Source organism: Aricia agestis, chromosome 3 (genome assembly GCF_905147365.1).
Source record: "Aricia agestis chromosome 3, ilAriAges1.1, whole genome shotgun sequence".
In the NCBI taxonomy this organism is placed as follows: Eukaryota; Metazoa; Arthropoda; class Insecta; order Lepidoptera; family Lycaenidae; genus Aricia; species Aricia agestis.
The window spans coordinates 20314337-20341030 of record NC_056408.1 but is presented as its reverse complement, the minus strand read 5'-3'; the positions used below and the strand labels follow the sequence as shown (position 1 = coordinate 20341030).

The window sequence follows — 26694 nt, the reverse complement described above, 5'->3', positions numbered from 1 at the left end:
GTATAACTATTCAAAGCTTATACAACGTTTAGTTCCGGTATCTAGATCACCTGCTGACTGACCGGCTGGAGGATGATGCTGACATTGAGCGAGAGCGCAGGGCTCTTACCGTCAGAGCTAACATGATCGCTCGACGTTTTGCCAACTGCAGCAGGGACGTTAAAACCACACTTTTTAAGGCGTATTGCCTTAGCATGTACACCTGCCAGCTGTGGATAACGTTTAAACAAAAGACGATGAGCCGTATAAGAGTTCAGTATAATGATGCATACCGAACTCTTATGCGGCTCCCGCGAAGCTGCAGTGCTTCGGGTATGTGTGCGGAGGCGGGAGTCCCTGACTTTTTTGCTATCATTAGATCTCGGGTGGCTGCATTTCGGCAGAGACTGCGCAGCTCTGGCAATAGGATACTCGCGGCTATCTCTGACGACTACTACAATAATCTAATGTACGTGCGGTGGATCTCTGTTCACATGAACCAGAACAAGAAGTGATTTTATGACTGGACACCCCTTTACAGTGTCAACATTATTTTATTTTTACATAATATTTTATATATTATGTAAAAATAAAATAATGTTGACACTGTAAAGGGGTGTCCAGTCATAAAATCACTTCTTGTTCTGGTATCTGTATGGGTACATTAATTATGCCTGAAATAAAGACATTTTATTTATTTATTTATTTTTTATTAGTAAGGGGGATAATCTACAAACATGGAACCTCCTCCTTTTTAGGGTTCCGAAGTCAACAAGGAACCCTTATAGTTTCGGTCTGTCCGTCTGTCCGTAGCTTTCCTTTTAAATTCAGCATAGTTCCTACTCCCGTGAATTTTTTCACATTTCCAGAAGCAACCGTTTAGCTGGTAGAATGGGGGGGGGGGGGGACACTGGACTCTTAACGATTTTTTTCCAGTTTAAAACTTAATCGTTCACAAATGGATCCCTAAATCGGAAAAATTATCTAAGTATAAATACTTATAATATTTTAAAAAAACCTATCCAACAACACCCCATGATGATGCGAGAAAAAAAATCATCCCCCGCCTCATGTGTAGGTAGGGGAAGTACCATAAAAATATTTTTTTAAGATTTTATGTACCATTTTGTCGGCATCATTAATATACTTACATGTATTCATGCCAAATTACAGCTTTGCTATTTATAGTCTCTAAGCAAAATCGCGGACAGACAGACGGACAGATGGACAGATGGACAGACGGACAGACAGACGGACAGACGTACAGACGGACGGACAGACCGAAATTTTAAGGGTTCCTTGTAGACTACGGAACCCTAAAGCAGCCCGTTATAACGTTAGCGCTATTAATACGTCGAAAATCTGACAGTGTTTACCACAACTCATGATTTATGTATAGGCATATTAGTCATGTCCTATAGGCGGTAGCTTCCTATGGCGTCCTAGGGGGGGCGGCAGCGTCCTGGGATGGCGGCAGAGTTCGTACATAGGGGCAGCAAAATTAAAGTGGCCTATACTCATAAAAAATATAAATCCGGCCCTGATTTACCATATTTCTGGTCATCGTTGAACTTGTTCTTGGTCTCGCTCGCGACCTGCTGCATCACCCACCTGAGGGATTTAGGCTCCTGGCAGCTCACGGCAGCACACAGGAGGCCCACGAGGGCTAATCTGAAATTCATATTTGATCAAATCTTTAAAACTTTACGTAGAGTCGACGCAAATTACCTAATAATCATTTTTATGATAATTAACATTATTCATAAACATTTCCCTACACCATGTCAATATTGTAACAAATACCTTAAGGTTCTTGTATGTTATATATAATATCGACCTTTTGTATTTAAACTATTTTATTTCTTTTCCGTAACTCGATTTATGGGGGTAGGGGTTCGCGGAAGACCAGGGACAGCGGCGACTGTCGCTGTCAAAACCTGAGCGGTCCCCTTTTCCTTATTTTTTGGCATTGCACTGCCATAAATATTATGTTGTTTAAATATGCAATTTTTGTTACTTTTATTTTAGGATAGTGCTTTCTTTTTTTTTCTCATTCTCTTATGTACACTTTTTTTTTCTTTTGTATTTTTTGTTTATTGTGGTTGTGTAATGTTAAAAATTGGAATAAAGATTTTTTTTATTTTTTTATTTTTATTTAATAATAATTGAAGACCATCAATCCCCATTATTAATTCCGGCCGCTTTCGCACAACTTCTTGCTTTAATCTAATCAGTTGTTCGCAGTACAGTTCAAAATCGATGGTCCTGCTTTTTTGTGTACCCAGCTTTTTTTAAAAGCTGTATACACAAAAAAGCTCGATACTTGGATGCCTCAATAGCTCACTGAAAGAAACCTAATGAACCGTGTACTCATTGGTGATTCTTTATTACGACGTAATGAAACCGAACCATTTTTGAAGAAGCTGATAACTGGTGATGAAAAGTGGATCACGTACGACAAGAACGTATGAAAAAGAACGTGGTCAAAGGCCGGTCAGGCTTCACAGACTGTGGCGAAACCCGGGTTAACTCGTAACAAGGTGATGATGTGTGTGTGGTGGGATTGGAAGGGCATTATTCATTATGAGCTGTTACCGCCAGGCAGGACCATCGATTCTGAACTGTACTGCGAACAACTGATGAGATTAAAGCAAGAAGTTAAGAGAAAGCGGCCGGAATTAATCAACAGAAGGGGGTGTGGTTTTTCACCATGATAACGCTAGACCTCACACATATTTAGCCACTCAGTAAAAATTACGGGAGTTTGGCTGGGATGTGTTAATGCATCCGCCGTCCTGACCTTGCATCTTCAGATTTCCACCTGTTTCGGTCGCTACAGAATTCCTTAGGCAGTGTCAGGTTGACATCACAAGAGGACTGCCAAAACCACTTGTTGCAGTTTTTTCATCAGAAGCCCCAAAATTTTTATAGCAATGGGATCATGTCCCTACTCCCTACCAACAAGACGGCAAAAGTTATCGAACAAAATGGCACCTAAGTATAATAATACTTTAGTCAATTGTAAATAAACTTTAAGAATAAAAAAAACCATTTGATTTTTATATAAAATGCGAAGAAACTTTTTCCCCAACCTAATATATTTTTGACTTGTTACTCTTCGATAGTTCTCATTATTCATATTTTTTTGTATATTATTACTCCTCTACTATTTGCCCTGGCTGTGTTTGGCAAGAAACCAAGAAACACAGCGACACGAGTATTTTACACATTTAGTATAGTATTTTCAGAACAACGGAATCCTTAACCTTACAAAAAAACATGTTTTAATTATTATAATTGCAGTATCTAAAAATAACTAATTTAAACAAAAAAAAGCGCCAACAGTAGGTATCTAAATGAATCAAAAATTATTAAAAAATCTTTCGAGACAAATGTGCAATAAACATTAATAATAATCTGTAAAACAGACCTCGAATAACGTTTAAATCATAAAAATTTATTGACTCCGGTTTTATCTTTTTATAAATACGAGAAACAAATAAATAATATCAACGCTTTAGAATTTAACCTTATGCCACTGCGATGATCCATAGAATTAGCTGATAAAATTGTAATTTATAATGTTATTGATGATTATTTATGATAATATTAATATTATAGCAAAGTAGCTTACTGTAGAACGGCCATTGGGGCAGCGTGTGGTACCGGTTCCGAACCGAGACTGCGGTCAGCACCACAAGATGTCATGAGGAAAACATAACTAGTTATAAATAATGTGACCATCCGTCCCGATTTCGGTGGGACAGTCCCGCTTTCAGGCCGTTTCACAGTGGATCGAATCGACAATTTCGGGGACATAGGGACCAATTTTTGTTTTTAAATTTTTTTTTGTGCCAATGGATAGAGCTAATTAATCTTAACAAATGTTATTCTTTGCAATTTTTTCTTAGGGTTATTATTTAAGTAGAAAAAAACATATTTTTAAATTTCTTGTATGGAAAAAAATATATAATCCCAAATTTTTGTCAAGTCCTGATAGATCCCGCGCTCAAACCTTTTTTTTTATATATTTTGGCTACATTGCTAGTATTATGTACCATAAATGTGTGCCTAAAGTTGCCACTCTGCCAGAAATAGCCGAAGAAAATTACAAAAGATTTAATTAGTAACTAATGACTTCTTAAAATTCCTTAAACTATTCTAGGCATATTTCATGCAAAATAATTATTATGCTAGTAAAACAATACTTATAATTACTTAAAATTAGAAAAAAAAAACTAGAAATATCGATTCCCCATATGACCCTCAATTCTTTCGACCTGAAGAATCTACATAACCTGGAAGAACAATTAATTCTACAGAACCCTGTCCAACTAAATCAAATATCTTCTTCACTGTACCATACAACGTTGCCCCTATACACGTTAGTATTTGGTATAGTTACAATTTCCCTTATTCTTATCATCCGACGTCGCCGCTTGCGTCGACAAAAGGACAGTGGTCTAAACGAGGGTGTCACTCCAACCAGCCAAGCTGATCAACCAGTCTACGCAGTTCCTGTAAAGAATCAAGAATCTCTGCCAGCAACTTTCTCGCTCAAAGTCCTCAAATAGTTGCTTCTCTGGGGGTGGAGGAATAACGCACGGACCCCTAAAGGAGAATGCTGATGCAGCCGCACGTGCCCGGTCAACGCCATCGCCTTCGAGGTAACACATCAGCAGTTTCAGCATAACCGCGTTTTCGTAATTATTCATGTTCTATCAAAAATTGTCATTCCATTCCGGTCTAGGATCGATCGCGGAACAATTATTGTAAATGAAATATAAGTTAGTTTAATAAATTTCTTAGATAATTTCTGGTTTTTTTTGGAAGCCCGGGCTGCCGAATTCGTAATTAATTTGAATTGTGTATTTTCTAACAATCGCTTACCTAATGATAATGAATCGAACAACATTCAAAATAAAGAGCTTAAGTAATTGCATAAGGGCTTATACCCTCATTAGCCAATCATTAATAGTTATAATTATCTTTGTTAGGTGTGGAAAATTATAAAAGGATCGTAATTGATATTTCAAAATTAGTTATTGTTTAAACGTGCTACTACATACATCGTATTTTCACAGTGTTTAATTTTCTTTATTTTGGTATAATGGACGGTCTTGTGAATAGTATAGATTTATTTATGGTATTAAGAGACCAATTGAAAAGTTTGTCAGATAGTAAAAAACTATTTGATTTTCTACAATCGAAAATAAATGTGACTGAAGAGAATAGTGCCGTGCTTAGAAAGTTCTGTACGCGTTTTTGTTCTAATATATGTGCCAGATGGGAAAAATGCAACCGAACATTAGCTAAATTTATTAAAAAAAATGGCGATTGGTTAGAATCGTCAATAAATTGGCCCCAAGAAATCAATTTTGATGTTATCAATACTGAACCAATAGAACTCGAGGTTTATGATAATACTGAGAATCTACCACCAGCACTTTCTACTTCAGACGCTTCCACATCTACGTTTACTCCGAGGAAACCTTTTGAAGATTTATGTGATCGACAAAAACGGAGACGTTTAGATGAAATAAATAAAAATCTTTCATTTTCTCCGGAAGAAATGTCTGCCATATCAACAAGGAGTTTAAAAAATAGTGGAAACGAAGATATTTCAAAAATAATGAACCATTTACTCAATCATCCAGAAGATTTAAATAAAGTCAAGGCATGCTTAAACAACGATAAGGTTAAGAGTGATACGTATTCACCTGATAAGGCACTAGCTTTATTAGTTTCGCTAAAGTTATCAAAGTGGCAATATATAAACTTAAGAGAGTCTGCGAGTGAAAATGGTTCAGAGTTATATCCATCGTACTACAAATTGCAACAAGCTAAATTGAATTGTTATCCAGATAAAAAAGATTTATGTATTACTGAGGACGGGGCTTCAATTAAACTGCAAGCTTTACTCAACTTGACTGTATCAAGACTTTTGGATGCAATATCCATGGATTTGGACGCAACAATAAATTTAGAGCTTGTAAGTAAATGGGGTTTTGACGGAGCTTCTGGTCAAAGTGTGTACAAGCAAAAAGTAAACAAAGAATTTGAAGACTCCAGTATTTTTATGGCCAGTCTAGTACCAGTTAGGCTACAACAATCCGATGGAACTATTGTTTGGGAAAACGAAAGACCATCGTCCACGTTTTACTGTCGTCCATTAATGTTTCAATTTACGAAAGAAACCCAGTCCACTGTTATGTCAATTAAAAACAGAATAACAGAAGAAATAAAAGCGCTTCAGCCATCAAAACTGAATCAAATTGAAGTGTCTCACCAGTTACTTTTGACGATGATTGACGGAAAGATAACGTTATATTTATCAGAGACGTCGACAGCCGTTTGCGATATTTGCAAAGCAAAGCCATCGGAAATGAACAATATTGAACTGCTTGACCAAAAACACAAGAATGAAGAAATTCACCAGTACGGACTATCATCTTTACACTGCTGGATAAGGTGTAGAGTGCCTTCTTCACATAGGTAACAATAATTATTCTTATTTATCATACCTTAGCTATTAATTACTTTACAGCCGCAAGTCATTGTTCTTTTACGAAATATTCATTTTCAATATTAATAATGTCCCATTTTCAGTTACCTCGCGACCACCGCGCTCGGTCCACGCGTTATCGCACACCGACGTACGCAAGGCTCGCCTACTAGTTATCGTAACTACCTAACTAACATTATCGCGGGTGCTCCTGCCTGCAGGAGCACCTTATTTGTGATGGAGAAGATGTCGAGTACCCCCACTGTAAGTTATGCCAACGTTACCTCCAGAATAATGTACCCCAAGAAAGACCAAGCCATCGTAATAGATTCGATTGACGGATTGATGCTAAGAGATTATTTAATGGCACTCTCAACTGTAACAAAGTCGACGAATATTCGATTTATTTCCCGGATTGCTAACTCAAGAATTTGTGTTTACATGGATTCCAAAGAAACTGTAAATGAGCTAGTTGATGTAATTAAGACAATAAAAGTTAAAGATTATTTATTAGAGATTCGCCCATTGATTTCAAGAAACAAAAGGATTGTTTTATCGAATGTTTGCCCGATCATTCCCAACGAGGTTTTGATAGAAAAATTTAACGATATTAACATTAAAATCTTAAGCCCGATTACTTTTATGAAAGTAGGTATACCGGACCCTGGCTTCTCGCATATAATGAGTTTTAGGCGACAATTGTACGTTTCCCCCGAGGACGAAAAAAGACTGCCGGAATCATTACAGATCCAGTACGAAGACACCAATTACTGGATATATGTATCAAACGAGTCGATGAAATGTTTCGTTTGTAATACTATGGGACACTTGGCTAAAAACTGTCCTCAAGGTAACCACATATTATCTACTCCTAAAAACACTAGTGATGTCACACTAGGACCTACCGAAAACCCCAACTATATTTTAGAAGAGTCTTCAAATTCAAAAGTTCTGTCGCAGGCAGACAATACTAATTTACCGTCTAAAGATTTTGAAACCAGCAAGGGTATTAAAAGAATCCGTTCTTCTACGACATCAGAACCTTCTCATTCTGATTTAAATCAAACCACTGACCTTGTTATGGAAGAAATCGTACCATCGAGTGATTATACTAATGACACCGATAGTAATTTTTCATTAGAAGAAGAAATACCTAGTAAGAAAAACCTAAAGAAGAAGAAGAAAACACTAGATAACAGATCGGAAGAACAGGTTTGGACGGATATTAAAATTGAAATCAAGGAATTAGAAAATGAAGATGCCTTACCACACTTCCCCTTAACATTAGACCGATTTAGAAAACTCCTTGACGAAACGCGCAACAAACAGAATATACAAGAAATTTTACAAGATTATACTGAAAACACCGCTGAGTTAGTTACAATGTGCCTATTCATTCATCCGAAACTTAGTAGGAATTTAAAAAACCGATGTTCGAGACTAACGAGAAAACTACAAGAGCTTAGTTTAATGAAAGATAAGTGATTTCCTTTTGGTATATATTATTTATATAAGTTGTAATATTAAAATACATAATTCCATATACATATATTGGTAAGCTTATAAACATAATGCGAATTTTGCAGTGGAATGTAAATGGTTTTCATGTAAGATTTGAAAGCATAAAACTACTTTTGAATGATGTCGATCCTTTATGCTTTTGCATACAAGAAACTAATTTTAAAAATAATTATTTTGCTAAATTAAAAAATTATGAATGTTTCTATAAAAACCGAAATAACAGCAGTATTGCTAGTGGTGGTGTAGCCACATATGTTAAGCCCCATTTGTTACCTGAAGTTATTTGTATTAATAGCTGCCTCGAAGTTGTAGTGATAAGAATAAAATTCCCTTTAGAGATTACTATTTGTAACGTGTACATACCTAATAGCTGTTCTATTAACCATCTAGTATTGGACAATTTACTTAATCAGCTTCCAACACCTTTTCTTCTATTAGGTGACTTCAATGGACACCATTTTTATTGGGGCTCTAATCGTTGCGATCAAAGAGGAAAAATAATAGCAGAATGGTTAGATTTAAGTGATACTTTGATCCTTTTAAATAAAAACCAACCCACACATTTTAATTCTAGTAATGGCCACACAAGTAATATTGATTTATCTTTTGCTTCTCAAAATATATCAACTTATTTTGATTGGAATGCATTGGACTACCTTTATGACAGTGACCATTATCCTATTGTTATATCTGCAGAAGTTGAATTAAATCCTGATCGTGCATTAGGTTCTAAGCATTGGAAATATTCAAACGCTAATTGGTTAAAATTCCATGATGACATCGAAAACCATATAAAACAATTAGAAAAATTAAATATTACGTCATGTGTTTGCATCAATAAAACTTTAAAGGAATTCAACGACATCATTTTTAACTCCGCTGAATTAAACATACCTAGGACAAGTGGTAAGCTAAGAAATAATCAGGTACCATGGTGGAACGATGAGTGTTCTAAGTTACTGAAAGATACAAAAAGAGCTTACAGAAAATATGTAAAAATAAAAAAAGTTAATTTAAATAAACAAATTTTGGAAGAATATAATGAAGAGGATAAACGTAGGGAAGAAATATTGAAGATAGAATATCGTAAAGTAAGATCTAAGACTAGAAGAATTTTCAAAGAAAGTATAAAAGTTAATTGGCAAAAATTTTTTTCATCAATAAATAGTCAAACACAGATAGGAACTGTGTGGCAGAGAATTAATTCTATAAATGGTAAAAAGAAGAATAAAACAGAAATAATTTTAAAAAATAACGAAGGAAAGCTTTGTGGTAATCCTAAACTTAATTCAGAGTTATTGGTTAGAGCTTTTGCTGCAAATTCAAGCTCAAACAATTATAGACAAGAGTTTTTATGTTATAAAAAAGAAAAAGAAGATAGCTGTTCAGGTTTTGATAAGCTAAATAATGAAAATACTATTAACAATAAAATTACCTTAGAGGAACTTAAGCTCGTTATTCAAAAATTAGGAAATTCCAGCCCTGGTCCTGATAAAATATCAAATGTTATGATTAAAAAACTTCCATTATTGGCTCTTGAAAGACTTTTAGACATTTACAATTACATTTGGGTTAACCAGGTTTTTCCTGATTTATGGAGAGAAGCTATTGTAATACCCATCTTAAAACCCGGTAAATTAGCTACTACTACATCGAGTTACAGACCGATTTCACTCACATGTAACCTTTGTAAAATTTTGGAAAAAATTGTTAGTAATAGGATCAGATGGTACTTAGAACGTAATCAATTTTTGTCATCTTTTCAGTTTGGTTTCAGACAACTTAAATCAACCCTAGATCATCTGAGCCTTTTAGAAGAAGATATCCTTAGGTCGTTTGCAAATAAGAATAAAGTAGTACTAATTGCCCTAGATTTGGAGAAGGCTTACGAAATGGTTTGGAAACACAGAGTAATATTGCTTTTACAACAGTTAAATTTAAAAGGTAACGTTTTAGCTTTTGTTATAAATTTTTTGTCAGATAGGTTTATAAGGGTTAAAATAAATGATGTCCTTTCTGAGCCCCTCTGCACTGAAAATGGACTTCCACAGGGTTCTGTTTTGAGTGTAATTTTATTTTTGTTGTCAATTAATAATGTCTTGGAAGTTATAAAACGACCCGTTAAAGGATATTTATTTGCAGACGACTTAACAATTTTATGTACTGGAAAAAACCTAAAACTCGTTGAAAAAATACTACAAGAGACTTTAAATAATTTGAGTAAATGGAGTCTAGAAACGGGCTTTAAGTTTTCTGAAACCAAAACAGAACTAATGGTAATGTCAAAAAATAAAAATAAGGAAAATGTTAACCTATTCATTAACAACTGTAAAATTAATGAAGTAAATGAAATAAAAATTTTAGGTCTTACCTTCGATTCTCGATTAAATTGGGTATCACACATAAAAAAACTTAAGTCCGAATGTTTTAACAGAATGAATATTATAAAAATTTTATCATCAAATAATTGGGGATCTGACAGTAAGTGTATAAAAAATACGTACAAAGCTTTAATTATGCAAAAGATTGATTACGGTTCAGTTTTATATGACTCAGCATCAAATAATATTTTAAAAATTTTAGATAGTATTCATAATACGTGTTTGAGATTAAGTTTAGGAGCCTTTCGTACTAGTCCTGTTAATAGTATTCTCGTTGAGTGTAACGAAATGCCTTTATCTTATAGAAGGAAGGAACTGTGCCTAACATATGCAGCCAAGCATGTTGTCAATAATATAGATTCTCTCTTTTTAAAATCTGCTTTATTATCAGACATAGAATTTAGTTTACGGCCTTCTCTTGCTGTTCCCCTAAGACTAAGGGTCAAAAACTATTTACACGAAATTAAATTAGACTTACCTCCATTATTTACACGTCATTTTCCTTTTAAGGTACCACCTTGGGACAAAAATGTACTTAAAATAAATGTAGATCTAGCTGAAATATACCCTCGTGAATCTACTCCAGATTATATTTATAGGAACTATTATTATGAACTGACGGAGAAATATTCAGATTATACAATGTTTTATACTGATGGATCTATTTTTAATAACAGAACAGGCTGTGCAGTCGTTTCAGAAAATTGTAATTATAAATATAGACTACCTGATTATACTTCTATATTAACTTGTGAGGCCATAGCTATCCTAAAATGTTTGGAGATTATTAGAATTACTCCTACTGTTTCAAGAAATTATGTAATATTTTCTGATTCACTATCGTGTTTAACTGCATTATTAAATAATAAAAATATTGATCCCTTAATTAATACTATAAAAGAAAACCTAATAAATCTAATAAGTAATAACTTTTCTATAGAAATTATTTGGATTCCTAGTCACCAGGGCATTCCGGGGAACGAAAAAGCAGACGCTCAAGCTAAGGAGGCTACGAAATTAAATCAGTGTAGTTTGTTAACTTCTAATGTTTCTGATCTTAAAAAATTTTTTCGGTTAAATATTAAAAAACTATGGAACAGCTATTGGGTTACAAATAATAAGAGTTATTTATATGAAATAAGAAAATCAATCTTCGAAAAATGTACCTATAAATTTAACAAAAGAAGAGATGAAATGGTAATAAATAGACTAAGAATAGGACATTGTAATGCTACACACATTCACCTAATTACTAAAACCCCTAAGAGCAAATGCACAAGATGTGATTGTGAATTGACCGTAAAACATTTTCTTATTGATTGTCCTATGTTCAATCCAGAAAGAAGTAGTGTAAAACTTCAAAGTACATTAAAAGATTGTTTGTTAGATTGGGAAAACACTTTAAAATTTCTAAGGTTAACCGAATATTATTCTGTAATTTAATGTATTATTGTTATTACTTGTAGTCGCTAATGACCTTCGATGTTTAAAGCGACTTTAAATAAATAAATTAAAAAAAAAAAAAAAAAAAAAAATGTCCCATTTTTCTTATGCAGCCTATCGTATGGATTTTAAAAAATGGAGTGGCAGGGGCGAAGATCAACAAAAAATTAAGCTTAGAAAGTTCGAAATTCAGCGAGCATTTAGAGAAGATTGCGGATTACTAATAGACCAGGTGAAACAAGGAGAGGGAACAACTAATGATGGCAATACTGCCCGAAGATTTTTCAGGGACGCAGACACTGCAGCCCGTATTACTGGTATAAGCAAGGAATTAATAGAAAGGTTACATGTAATACTCCAGACTGTAGCATCTGGAGAGTGCGTCAACCTTTCTAAATTCTCCTTATTCTGTAGAGAGACTGCAGAACTCTACATAAATTTATATCCCTGGTATTATATGCCTTCTAGTTTACATAAGCTGCTTATACATGGCGCTGATATTATCCAGCATTTTGCTACCATACCTATCGGCAATCTGTCAGAAGAAGCAGCAGAAGCTCGTAACAAAGATTTCCGGAAATTCAGAGAGAGTTATTCCAGAAAATTAAGTAGAAAAGCCACAAATGAGGATATTTTACATAATCTTTTAATATCATCAGATCCAAATATCACAAGTTTTAGACCAAGACTATCAAAGCATAACAAAATAGCTCTCTCTTCACGGGCTAAAGAGCTTCTGTTAAATTTGCCGACAGAATCTGAGATAGAGTTCATTGACGTTAATGAATTACAGGATAATCATTCTGATAGTGAGCAAGCTTTTTGAGTTTTGTAAATTAAATGCAATATTTATTTAGAAATAATTTTATTACTTTTATTATAGTATGTATGGTATCGTAATTTTTATGTATACTCACTATTTTTTATTTTTCAATTTTATTATTAATAGGGAATATGTATGTACCGCTTAAATGGAGAAAATATTATTATTTGTAATCTTTATTGTTAAAAAACCATATTAATGCTATTTTTTTATGTTTTTTTCGATACTTAATAATAAAATTTAAGTATCAAAAATTGGATTTTTTTTTAATTCCTTCGCAAATTTTTAAAACACTACGCTATTAGCAAAACAAAACGAGATAGTATTATATTCCATGCCACACTAATAATAGCTAATGAGGGTATAATTAAAAGCCCTTATGCAAGGCTACTTAAGCTATTTATTTTGAATGTTGTTCTGTTCATTGTCATTAAGCGATTGTTAGAAAATACACAATACAAAAGATTATTTACTATTGTCAAACGGATTAGTTACTTGAAGTTAATGACCGATCACAATATTTACATGGAATCGATTTTTCTTTTTTTTTCTAATTTTAAGTAATTATAAGTATTGTTTTACTAGCATAATAATTATTTTGCATGAAATATGCCTAGAATAGTTTAAGGAATTTTAAGAAGTCATTAGTTACTAATTAAATCTTTTGTAATTTTCTTCGGCTATTTCTGGCAGAGTGGCAACTTTAGGCACACATTTATGGTACATAATACTAGCAATGTAGCCAAAATATATAAAAAAAAAGGTTTGAGCGCGGGATCTATCAGGACTTGACAAAAATTTGGGATTATATATTTTTTTCCATACAAGAAATTTAAAAATATGTTTTTTTCTACTTAAATAATAACCCTAAGAAAAAATTTCAAAGAACAACATTTGTTAAGATTAATTAGCTCTATCCATTGGCACAAAAAAAAATTTGAAAAACAAAAATTGGTCCCTATGTCCCCGAAATTGTCGATTCGATCCACTGTGCGTTTGTCCCGCTGTCCCCCACAAGACGCAAAATGCCCCACTTTTCGCTATCAAGCAAGAATAATCATGTAATATATTTATAGAGTCGCTTAGGCCGTTTTTGACCGACTTCCAAAAAGGAGGAGGTAATACGTTCGGCTGTATGTATCTTTTTTTTCTATGTTCAACGATTACTCAGCCGTTTATGGTCCGATTTTCAAAATTATTTTTGTGTTGTCTAGGGTTTAGCTCTTATGTGGTTTAGCTCGAATTTGGTACCATGTTCACAAAAGTGGTGATCTGATTATGAGATACGTATGAAGCCTTGTCTTGTAGATAACTAAAAATAGTAAAATTATTACTTTTTTAGAAAAAATTTAAACCGACTTCCAAGGTAAAAACAATATTCTTAAAAATATGATCTAAAAAGTATGAAATAATTCTTATTCTTCAGTAGCGCAACAGAATTAGTTGAGGTTTAGTCGAATTTCGAAAAAGGCGCTATGAAGAATAAGAATTATTTCATACTTTTTAGATCATATTTTTAAGAATATTGTTTTTACCTTGGAAGTCAGTTTAATTGTTTTGTTAAAAAGTAATAATCGATAGGTCGAGGCCGTTCAGCGAAATCTTTTGCCAGGAACACTTTTCTTTACTCGTTCCCGTGTCGGCCGTCGGGTGTCCTACGAAGTCGATGTTGTCTTAATGGCAAACTTCTAATAGATTTGCAATCTTCTAATAGATTGTAACTAAACCGTCTTTTTAGGTAGAATTCTACGTCCTTAGAGATGACATTTTGGGTTTTTTTAGTGCGACTACCTAGATTTCCCGCTTTGATAAGAATATAATAATATGGTCACTGTTTGTCGATAAGCAACATCAAAACATATTATGTCCAATGTTTTGATGTTGCTTATCGACAAACCTTGTTTTGTTTATGTATTGATAACCTTACTTATACTCGAATCCATAATAATATTATAATTTATAATTGCGAAAGTGTCTGTCTGTCTGTCTGTCCGGTACCTCATCACGCCCAAACTGCTGATACTTTGAGTCCTGGGATAGGACGTAGGATACTTTTATCAAAAATGTATGATTCAGCTGTACGATAAACGAAACTTATATAGTTTGCGGTTGCGGTTTTGCTATGACTATATTATAGGGCTTACAAAGCCGTAATTCGGCATGGATTAATGATGCCGACAAAATGGTAAGTATAAGTATATAAAACTTTTTTTATGGTAGGTACACACAAAGCGGGGATGATTTTTTTATTTCGTGTCCACCCCACCGTGTGGGGTGTCGTTGGATAGGTTTTTTTTAAATATTACGAGTATTTAAAAATCATTTCGCGATTTAGGCATCCATTTTTGAAATATGAAGCTTTAAAGTGGAAAATCCCCCCCCCCCCTCCCTCCGCGAACTCGGTACGGTTAACATCGTCTGACGTGCGCTCCGGGAATTAAAATCGTTTTCGGTGGTTAAAATCGTTAACTGCGTGCTGAGTGTGTGTAAAAAGCTAGGTAACGGTGTAATCTACGTTTACTGTAAGTTTTTGAACACATTTGCCCGTATTTTATTGGATTTAAACTCGGTAAGTAATTTCCTTTGTTCATTTTTAACAGTAAGGAATTGTAGGTAGGTAAAAATATTGTATCGTCGGTACCGCGCGCGCTGCGCCGGGCGCCCGGCCTTGCGATCAGCTAGTCATAAATAGTGTTATTGTTGTTGTTAACTTTGAAAACAAGACATAATGTCTAGCCATAATAACATGCCGCCAGATAAAAATACCAACCCATTTGAAAGAAGGGACGGCATACCTCGTTCCCCGCCAACTTCAACCGGCAAACGTTTGCTGTCCCAACTATCGCCTTCATCCGTGTCACCAGTCGAAAAACGTCACCAACCCATAAGGGACGAACCGCAGTCCCCGGTAATTTCATTATTAGACACTAGCAGCGCAGTCGATGATTCGTTTAATTACTGCGAGTTAGTCCGTGAAGCGTCCTCCTACTTGGGAAAAATTAACGAATTCGCTAACGACACTGTCTCGAGGCGCAATAACTTTGCCAATAAATCCGATATAATGAACTTAACACAAAAACTGACAACCATAGTTTCTCTTCTTGCCATTAAAAACTCGTCACTTGAAACCAAAGTCGCGAATTTGGAGCGAGATTTACTATCCGTTAAACTTAATCAGGTCGTGAAACCGGCCCCCGCGGCGACTCCGGTCTCTTATTCCGAGGCCCTCAAACTGAAACTCGCGAAATCGGTTCCCCCCGTCGAGACACGTAAACCACTCCCATGTGTTATAGCCTACCCCACGCAAGAAAAATCGGCGGAATTAAAATCGGCAACTGAGACCAAGCAGGCTTTGATGAAGGTCATAAACCCGGCCGACGGTTTTCAATTTCACGGCGTTAAGAAAACAGCTAATTCGGGCGTGCTTCTGCGCCTCACGAGCGAGTCGCAAGTTAAAAAATTAAAGTCAGTCGAAGCGCTAAAATCTGCCGGCCTCCGTCTCGAGACACCCAAGGGGCGTAGCCCGCGCATCCTCATCAAAGATGTTCCACAACACATTACAGACGATAATTTTCTATTATCCCTGTACAACCAAAACGTAAACGGCGAAATTAATGTGACACAAGATCAATTCATGAGTTCGACAAAAATAGTAAGACGTCGTATTTTAAACAAAGAATACAATAACCGCAAATGGATAGGTATCGAACTAGACCCTAAAGTGCGTCAACACCTCATCGAAACAAAAGAAAAACTTTTTATCGACTGGGCGATGTGTCGCTTTGTAGATGACGTCGAACTCGTGCGCTGCGCTAACTGTCAACAGTATGGGGACACCGCTAAATTCTGTCGTGACACAAAGCCATGCTGTAAACATTGCGCTGAAGGTCATAGCTCGGATAGCTGCCCAAAAAAAGATAAAGACGACTTTAAGCCGGTTTGCGGTAGTTGTTTGCGATATAAAAAACCGACCGACCACCCCACAGGCTCCCCAGATTGTCCTACGTATAAGTCTAAAATGGAGCAACTTATTTTAACGACTCGGTATGGATAGTTTAAATATAGGACAGTTAAACCTCCACAATAATAAGCACGCAACGATAGAATTAGAAAAGTTGGTTTCCGATTACAATTTAGACTTGGTGCTCGTACAGGAGCAATATCAACTCGCGTCGCTACGGTCGAAGATAGTACAAATTAATAACCTAGCTCGCGCGGGTATTTACACACCTCAGTCTAGATTTTCAGTCACGGCCTTAACTAACCTTTCGACGTCGCACTGTGCGGTAGCCGAGGTCTCGTCTTCTCAGTTTAGATTTTACGTTGTAAGCTGCTATTTTCAGTACTCGGACTCCGTAAGTCCACATTTACATCAACTTCGCCGCGTATTACAATCTCTCGCGGGTAATAAAATTATTATTGGCGCCGACGTCAATGCATCCTCGCCCTTATGGCACGGCCAGCTTAGGTACACTGACCGCGACCGACGTACCGCTGTAGAAGACTTTATTGCGGAGTTTAACCTCCATATTCACAACACCCCCGATGCACCACCTACCTATAGTAGCCCAACGGGCGAATCGTCGATTGACGTCACGCTATCTAGCGCGTACGTCCAGAACAGATTAGGAATTGGCGTGTCCTTCCCGATGCGTCATGTAGTGATCACCGCTTACTGGTGTACGAGTTTTCTCGTGCGGTCCCGAGTGATACCGTAGTCAATTCTAATGACTATAAATACAATGTTAAGAACGGCGATTGGAAATTATTCCGCTCCCTCATTACCGCTCATGCCGGAGACTTCACTCGGCCGGATTTAAACGTCAATGAGTGCGCGGAAATTATGTCAAACACATTTGTTTACTGTGCCGATGTAGCCTTGGGTCGTAGACCTCTTAAAAAAGATCACAACTGTAAATGGTGGAACAGTAATCTTCTTAATCTTCGTCGGGAATTTAGAAGGGCCAGGCGCAAAATTAATAATCTTCGTAAATCTGGCCACGACCGTTCGGATGATAATTACATAATTAGTTTAAATAACCTACGCATTTCAAGGTCACGTTATCGCGCTGCCGTTACATTAGCGAAAAATAATATGCTGAAGAATGCCGCGAATAGACTGGATAAAGAGGGTCCCTGGTCCTCTTTATATCACGAGCTTAAACCCAGTAGTAGTAATGAGCCAAACTTTTTCTCAAATATTAAAATTAACAACTCTTACACTTGTAGTTTAGAGGAAACGGCGAAGGCATATCTAAACGTTCTCATTCCAGACGACGAGCCCTCCTTGGATGATGAACACCATCGCGACATTAGGAGTAGAATGTTAGACCCCATTCATACACCGGTCTCAGATGTACCAACCCCGGAGGAGTTTATTAAAATAGTAAACCTTTTGCCTATAAAAAAATCTGCGGGCGAGGATAAAATATCGAATATTATGATAAAGCAAGCGTGTTTAGCGGCCAATTCATCGATTCTATATTTTTACAACAGATGTATCGCAGAAGGTATATTTCCAAAAATTTGGCGTTCCGGTTGCATAAAATTAATACCTAAAGCGGGAAACAAACCTCCTGACGACCCAAAATCTTACCGTCCGATAACGTTACTGCCTTGCTTAGGTAAATTACTAGAACGTCTCATCGTACCTCGCCTGCTACCCGGTGGCCCTAAATTCCATAGCCACCAGTTCGGTTTCACCGCCGGGAAATCGACTGTGGACGCGGCGTTAGAAGTAAGAAAAATAGTTAATTTGTCGGAAACTAAATACGTGGTCGCTATTTCATTAGATATTTCCGGGGCCTTCGACCATGCCTGGTGGCCGATGGTGCTATTAAAACTAAAAAATCGAGGGTGTTACTGCAATATTTATTCTATAATACATTCTTACTTTTCTAACGGTCAAACTAAGCTTCGTCTAGGACATTGTACACATGTCAAAGATTTAACGTGCGGCTGCCCTCAAGGATCGGTAATTTCGCCTAAATTATGGAACATCGGATTCGACGATTTGTTAAGTCTTCCACTTCCACCGCTTTGTATACTAGTTGGTTACGCCGATGACGGGTTTCTTATCGTTCAAGCAAACTCGCGTTCCGAAATTGAGTCTAAAGCCAACAGTAGTCTTAATTTAATATCTGACTGGGGTAAGCGTAATCGTCTGAAATTCGCCGCGCAAAAAACTTACCAAATTCTTTTAAAAGGTTCCCTTATATCTTCCCCTAGCATTAAACTTGACAATATTAACGTTAAACGCAAACAGTCGCTCTGTTATCTTGGTTTTTACTTAGAAAATAAATTTACATTTTTAGAACATATAATTCAAACCGGTGAGAAAGCGAAACGCAACTTTTACTCCTTTACCAAAATATCTACTTCGACATGGGGCCTTTCATTCAAAACCCTAAAATTAATTTACACTGCTACTTACCTTGGTAGCATTTGCTACGGGGCCCCCGTGTGGGCCGACAGAGCAACTATCGGCGCGGCTCGTCGCAAGTTGCTACAAAGCCAACGTCTTGCTCTTATATTCTTGTGCAAAGCTTACAGAACCACAAGCACCGAAGCCTTGCCCGTGTTAGCCGGAGTTTTACCCGTTGACCTTGAGATTCAGCGTCGTGCGACAATGTACTATCATAACAAAAACATTGACAACCCGTTCTTTTTAAGCGCTCGCGATAAAAATAAAATAGCAAGATTGTTTGAACCTTTAGAAAACTCTTTGCAAAGCCTAATCTCCGAATGGCAGACGCGTTGGGACTGTTCCACCAAAGGGCGACATCTTTATAATTTTTTCCCTAATATTCGTGAACGACTATCCAAACATTGGATGGATATTGATCACTGCGTTTCTCAATTCCTGACCGGTCATGGAAATTTTAAGGCCAAACTCTACGGATTTAATCTGGTAGCATCACCCATGTGCGAGTGCTCGACCGAAGGCAACATGTTTGAACAAACAGCTCATCATGTTCTCTGGGAGTGCAGTCTCTGGCAGGACGAAAGAACTACAATGCTAAACAACCTACTCTGCACATTTGGTGTCGCATACTACGGTGATCTCGTGGACAGCGCTAGGAACTTCCGTGCCTTCAAGCGTTTTTGTCACAATTACTATTGGCAACAGTCTAACACAATAAATTAATTTAGCTGTAGCATAGTAGTCACTATTATTATTAACGTTAAATTCCCGTGGTGCTTCTCCCCTTCAGTTCTTTGACTTTCGGTCACTGCAACTTTGTGCTGTCTCCCGCTTTATATTGGGGAGGGAATCTGGAATTCTTCCTACTCCTCCTATTTTCTTCTGATTAATTTCGTTGCGGGTCCCAAGACAGCTTTAGCATGTCCCTCGGGCTCCCTGAGATCATATCAAAGGGTTTTCGTGGTTGGATGCCGCTGTCGATCCTGGCGACACAGGAGATACAGTGGTGGGAATGTGTGGTGGGCCAAAGCCCGTAAAAAAAAAAAAAAAAAAAAAAATTAAAGTGGAAAAAATCGTTAAAGTCCAGTGTCCCCCCCTTCTACCAGCTAAACGGCTTCTTCAGGAAATGTGAAAAAATTCACGGTAGTAGGAAATATCCTGAATTTAAAAGGAAAGCTATCACGGCAGAAGACTTCATATAAGTTATTGAGTAATTATAATAATAATAATATCTATGGACGCTTCACACCACATCAGCTTGGCCCTGTCACCTGTGGTAAGTACCTGAAGGACTTGTGTTATAGGTACAATTATAGTCAATCAACTAAAAAAAGTGTATTCTGAGAAATGTAAAGGCACTTTTCGTTCAAATTCCTTTGAACGTGACTGAGATGATGTTGTTAGTAGTCAGTAGTAGAATACGTTATAAATGGGGATTGTCCATTTTTTTTTAATTTTGTTCATTACAAAAACATTTCGAGGAATAAGGTCAGTGATCGTTTTTCTGTATATAAACGAAAAAAATACCCATTAGTTACTTATATTTTTAAACAAATATGTTTAACCTTTGTTTGACCTTCAATGGCGTTAAATTAGCAATAAATTCGACCAACATTACGTTTCGAACTTTTGGTAAGCTTCTCGTATCAGCTTTCACATAATGAGAACTTGTATTTGACGAACCAGCCATTATAAATAAGATTGAAAGGAAATTTAAAACATACTACAGAGGTCAATTGCGGCCGATGATGACGTCAGAGCGAAACTTTAAAAATTTATTGAGAAAAAACTAGCCAACGAATTTCAAAATTATTTAATTTATATTCTTAAAATACCCTATTTTAATGAAAAAAAAAAATAAAAAGTACATGTGATTTTTTTTTGGACAATGCCCATTACCAATTAAGAATCCTTACCAGACGCCTAACTATGGGCACTGCAAGCTCAACAAACACCTGAACAAAATGGGTATTTGTAGCATAACGACTTGCAGATTCTGTGAGGAGGAGGATGAAACACCTATTCACCTTCTCCTCGACTGTCCTACTCTACTACAGAACAGGAACAGGCACCTTGGTCGCCACCAATACTCATCCACAGAGGAAATTCGTGGCACCAACATCAAACATATCGTTCAATTTATGAGCAGTATTGGGTTGGGGATGATACTCTAGTGCGAAGGAGTCACAATAGATCCTCATGGATCGCAGTGACGTCAGGGCTACAGCGACTTGCCTTCTTTAATAAAAAAAACACGTTATAAATCTTCGATCACTAATATACAAGATACACAGTCCGCGGCAAAAAACGACCTCACTAAAAGAGCACCAAACGCAACATTCTGGTGGACTTTCGATTTAGTAGTGCTCGAACGCTCCGCTGGGAAGCATGTCCCAGTGCTCGTTCAACAATTGTAAAAATCAAATGTTTAAAACACAAAAACAGGATAGAATTTCATATTTCCGGTAAGTATTAATTTTATCCTAATGTATTTCATACAAATTGTATCGTAAATATTGGTATTTTGTTAAGAAATCAACAAAAAACAGTTTTAAAATTAAGTCGTAAATAAATCAACATGAGTTATAAACCATCTCAATTGCGAATACTCATATAGGTACTAAAGGTATTTATCGTAGTTTATCATGCCCACTTGAAATGTTCGGGTAACACACTGTGTTTCTGTTCCATTTGGTGGTGTCGCTATTAATTATTATTATTTTTTTTTTTATTTTTTTTATGAAATAAGGGGGCAAACGAGCAAACGGGTCACCTGATGGAAAGCAACTTCCGTCGCCCATGGACACTCGCAGCATCAGAAGAGCTGCAGGTGCGTTGCCGGCCTTTTAAGAGGGAATAGGGTAATAGGGGAGGGTAGGGATGGGAAGGGAATTGGGGAGGGTAGGGAAGGGAATAGGGTAGGGGATTGGGCCTCCGGTAAACTCACTCACTCGGCGAAACACAGCGCTAGCGCTGTTTCACGCCGGTTTTCTGTGAGAACGTGGTATTTCTCCGGTCGAGCCGACCCATTCGTGCCGAAGCATGGCTCTCCCACGTTTAAAATTTATTTTATTGAGGAATATTTTTTTTCTAGGTTTCCTCGAGATCCAGTTAGATGTGGAGATTGGATATCAGTTATAGCACGGCAAATATGCGAAGAATTTTTCAAGCCGACTTTAGCGAGCGTTGTATGTTCTAAGCATTTATATTCAATGTATACACGTATATTTTAGTTAATTATAACATTAAACATATTAGAACAACATAATATTACAAGTAAAAAATAATTACTCCACACTTTATACATTAAACTTCGGAAAAAAAATGGACTATTAAAATTATTACAATCAACAAAAAAATGTTGAGCAGTTCGACTCCACTCATACTTTACTTCACCCTGTTCCAGCGGCGAAGTGTGGCCGTAAAATTGAAGTTCTTTTTGGGCACTGTAATAATTTAAACTTTAAATATATACGCGGATGGTTTTATATAGGAATTTAGTTTGAAGCGTGCGTCGTTCGTAAAAATTTATTGCTTTGTAAACACGCATACGTACATTGTTTTATAAAAAGATCTTTAATAACTATGATTAAGGTTGATTTTAGATAAATGTATACTTTTTTAAACTCTATTACTCGGCGACAGATTTTCGAGAGGTTTTCTATGGGACTGTGTATCTTGTATATTAGTGATCGAAGTTATAAATACACGTACATTCATTGACCACACAAAAATTATCAAAAACTAGCGGTACTACGGAACCCTATATTGCGCGTGGCCCGATACGAACTTGGCCGATTTGTTTTAAGTATAAAGTAATATAAACTATCATTTTTCATTATATTTCCTGCAGGCCTAGACAAGTGGCAAGCGATAATCGTAAACGCTAACAAAATGTATGCGATTTGACATCTAATCCATACTTCCATACTAATATTATAAATGTGTCTGTCTGTCTGTTACCTCTTCACGCTCGAACCGCTGAACCGATTTTGCTGAAATTTGGCATGGAGATACTTTGAGTCCCGAGAAAGGACATAGGATACTTTTTATCCCGGAAAAATGTACGGTTCTCCCGCGATAATCGAATTTTGGCGCAACGGAGTTGCGGGCGACATCTAGTTAAGACATGACAGTGGTCGACTTCTTCGTGGCGATATGATCCGTGGTAGGATTAACAATTCTTTAATCATCATCATCATCATAATATTAATACGCGAACGAAAAACTTTGTAACCCTTTTTACGAAAAATGGGGAAACGTAGGTGCATGAAATTTTGCACAGTTATAGTTTATATGGTGAAGGAGTGCATCGAACTAATATTATTTTGAAATTATGCTTTTATCATACATTTTTTTACCAAATAAAACATTACACACACTACAACACACACGCATGAGAAATGACAGATTTTTGAGTGACAAGCCTATACATACGAATTATACTCTTTTATTTATGGTTGAAGTCTGTTGACAACAAGTTGACAAATTGAAAATAGATTATATTTTTTTATTGAATCTAAGATACTATTAGACAATGCTTACACGGCCAGTCTGAGATCAGCTGAGTCCCAAAGACAAGTCAACAAGTCAAAGTCAATATTTTTTACAAAATTTAGGTAGTAGTCCTAATGTCGTTGAAACTAAGGTCGAATCTCGACCATTGGGCGATATCTAGTATTTATTAACCGACATCTAAAAAGGAGGAGGTTTCTCAAATCGACCATATATTATGTTTCACAAAATAACAACATTTTACATTGATGTATAGAAACTATGTATCACCAGCTACTTCGGGTGCACCACAAACCGCAGTTTATCAGGCCATTGAAGTTTGCACAAACATGTACGATTTCCTTATTTTCTAAGGAAAATACATCAAAATCATTTAACACAAGCTGTTGTGCCCTGAACTTTGCTAAGCGGGGAGTGGAGCACCACGGTCCATGGGGTGTTAGCAGAAAAAAGGTGGTCAATGGTGCACAGAGTGCGAGTGAGCTGGAACAGGGTTCTGACTTCTGAAGCTGATAGGGTAGAGATTTGAGATGAGCTGCTATTATACGGGTGTAACAAAACTAAGCGATAATACTTCAGGGTGTGTAACTGTGTACTGTGTATATTATGTGTGATGTGTCCCTACACCCTTGTGTGGAGTTCACTGTAAAAGTAGCAGCGCTGAAAGAGAAAATTATTTTTGTGATTTGTGGGCAAATTCCTGAGGCTGGGGCGTATACGAAAGTTAAAAAAAAGTTACTCTTTCAGAGCTGCTACTTTCACAATAAACTTTATACACGAGGCACGTACACTCCCTAAACTCTAAAGTATTATCACTTATTTTCGTTACACCCTGTATTCTTCACGGTAAGTGGCGGAATCTCGTCTTGCAGTACCGGACATTTTTGACAATTGCCAGATACCCTTTAACTTTCTTAGGACCTGTTTCACCACTTCCTGATAAAGTGCCGGATAGGCTATCCACAACTTTTATGACAGATTCTCCATACTCTATCTGTCAAGTTAAGTGGTGGATAGCCTATCCGGCACTTATCAGGAAGTGGTGAAACAGGCCCTTAAAGACTTTAAACTCTGAGGGTGTCTAGCAGTGGAAAGCAACTGACAAAAATGTCCAGCACTGGAAGACGAGATTCCTCCACATACTGCGAACAATATAAGCTATGAAATTGAGCTTCCTGGAAGGTCAAGTAGACCTTCAGAACTGGAATCTGGGTACCTCATAAAGTAACCCGACCGAAATTCCATAGTTGCTGGTCGTTCTTACTCTCTGAGGTCACATACAGGTAAACTTTTAGTTTTCCGAAACTGAGGAATGTGTGGCTCTTGGTCCATACGAAAAAACAGAAAAATTCTTAAAGCGGCCGGTACGCTTGGAAGCAGTCTCTTCCAGGCAACCAATAGTTTCATAAGCTTATACAACCATCTAGAACTGTATTTGGTATAACTGATTACAATTACATATTTGAATATGTTTTATTTCAATAATATACAGTTTATTACAATCAAATAAAAACAAATTACTCACAAAGGAGCCTCTTCACAATGGTCTATGCTGGCCCACTACAAGCCATCGCCATTGGGTAGACGGGGTAGTAGTGTATGATGGCGGACGATGGCCAGTGTATTGCCAGGCAGTAAAGAGCCATTGTGTTTTACACCAAGTGATCATAGTCTACAGTTCACGATGGCCTGCAGTAGGCCATTGTGGGCCATTGTGTACTGGAGGCTTAATTTATTAAACTTAAACATCGAAGCTATAATCCTTGTTGCCCTCGGCGTCCATCTGCTCCTTGACCCAGGGGTGCATGCGGGGGATGTTCACGTACACCCCGGGGATGTCCTGCTCCCCGCACCCCATGCCGTAAGCCACTAGGCCGTATATGGCGTACCTGTGGCCCTCGCCGCATCCCTGAAAACAATCAAATTCTTTATTCAAACACAATTTAAACAAGCGAACAGAAACAAAAAGAAAATAAACGTGTGATACACTTTATAATAATTATGTCTTCTGATGCCGTGCTAAGTATGTGTAACGTCACAAATACGTTAATAGCAGTCAGACAAAGGGTGAAAATTAAACAAAAAACAATTTCAAATTCAAAAGTGAAGTCAGAAATCAAAATGGGCTATGGTATGAAGCTTCGCAATTGAAGTCGACGCCGCCGGTCACCGTCCACCGACCCATTGTCAAGTCCTTTATGATTTTGCTGACATAGGATTATTATCAAATACAAATTGCCTAAATACGCAATGGATACCCCAGATTGCCAGTGACATTTTAAAGCAACTCCTTGACTCTTGATTTAGCCTAAAGGGGGGGACAGACGTGCGAGTAAGTACGCGGACTTATGGCTCGACGATCTTAATCGCCTGTGTGTCAGCAAAGATCCGCAAGCCGCGAGCCGCGAGCCGCGAGCCGCGAGCCGCGAGCCTGGGGGTATGATAATCCAGTATGAGCGATTCTCGTGTGTCACCGACGCGAGCCGAGTAAGTTCGCGAATTTAAAACCCGCGTACTTTAAGTTCGTACGTCTGTCAGGCACTTAACAAAAACGGTCCAGTAGCTTTAAAGAAATAAACTTGGACGTACATGCTTGAACTAGATTTAAAATGATTGGTCTCACCAATCATTCATGTAAGGGTAAGTATATGTTAAAAATTGATTTTTTTGCCTACCTTTACGGGACAAACTAGAGGCGATCCGCCGTCACCGACGCACGTGTCCAAGTCCCCCTTGCTGGCGGCGCACGTCAGGGAGTCATGGAGGGTGAAGTCCTCGTTCTCCAGTTCCCTCTGGTATGTCTTCTCGCACTCGCCATCCTCGACCAACTTCAGAGTAACCTGGAAGTGTTGGAAGTTAAAGTAAAGTATGAAATTTCAGCTACGGAGTCTACCAAGTCTGGTAATGTAATATGGTATGAAATAAATGAATTATGAATTAAAAAAAAACAATATCTTTAGGGAATTCTGCAAAGAGCGAGCTACATTTAAGGGTTATACTTGGAGCAAAGTCTTAAGACAGACTATCGTAATATTATTTGTTTGTGTGTGCATCCTCATGGGTTTCGTAATTAAATAAATATCGTAGTCTCGAGAGAGACTGT

The 26694-nt window shown here is 37.0% G+C and overlaps 1 protein-coding gene across 2 annotated transcripts in view; it reads right to left on the bottom strand.

The window, feature by feature from the left end:
* Window positions 1-26694, bottom strand: part of LOC121740265 (phenoloxidase-activating factor 2-like) — a 35496-nt gene that overhangs the window by 5714 nt on the left and 3088 nt on the right. The window contains exons 5-6 of one of the 2 annotated variants that reach the window (XM_042132919.1): window positions 26267-26431; window positions 25239-25500 (exon numbers count right to left, since the gene is read on the bottom strand). The exons of the other annotated variant lie outside the window; for it this stretch is intronic. Of the exons in view, the coding sequence (XP_041988853.1) occupies window positions 25333-25500; window positions 26267-26431 (333 nt within the window). The 3' untranslated portion in view covers window positions 25239-25332. Of the gene's footprint in view, window positions 1-25238; window positions 25501-26266; window positions 26432-26694 lie in introns of those variants that run through there. 2 annotated transcript variants of the gene reach the window in all.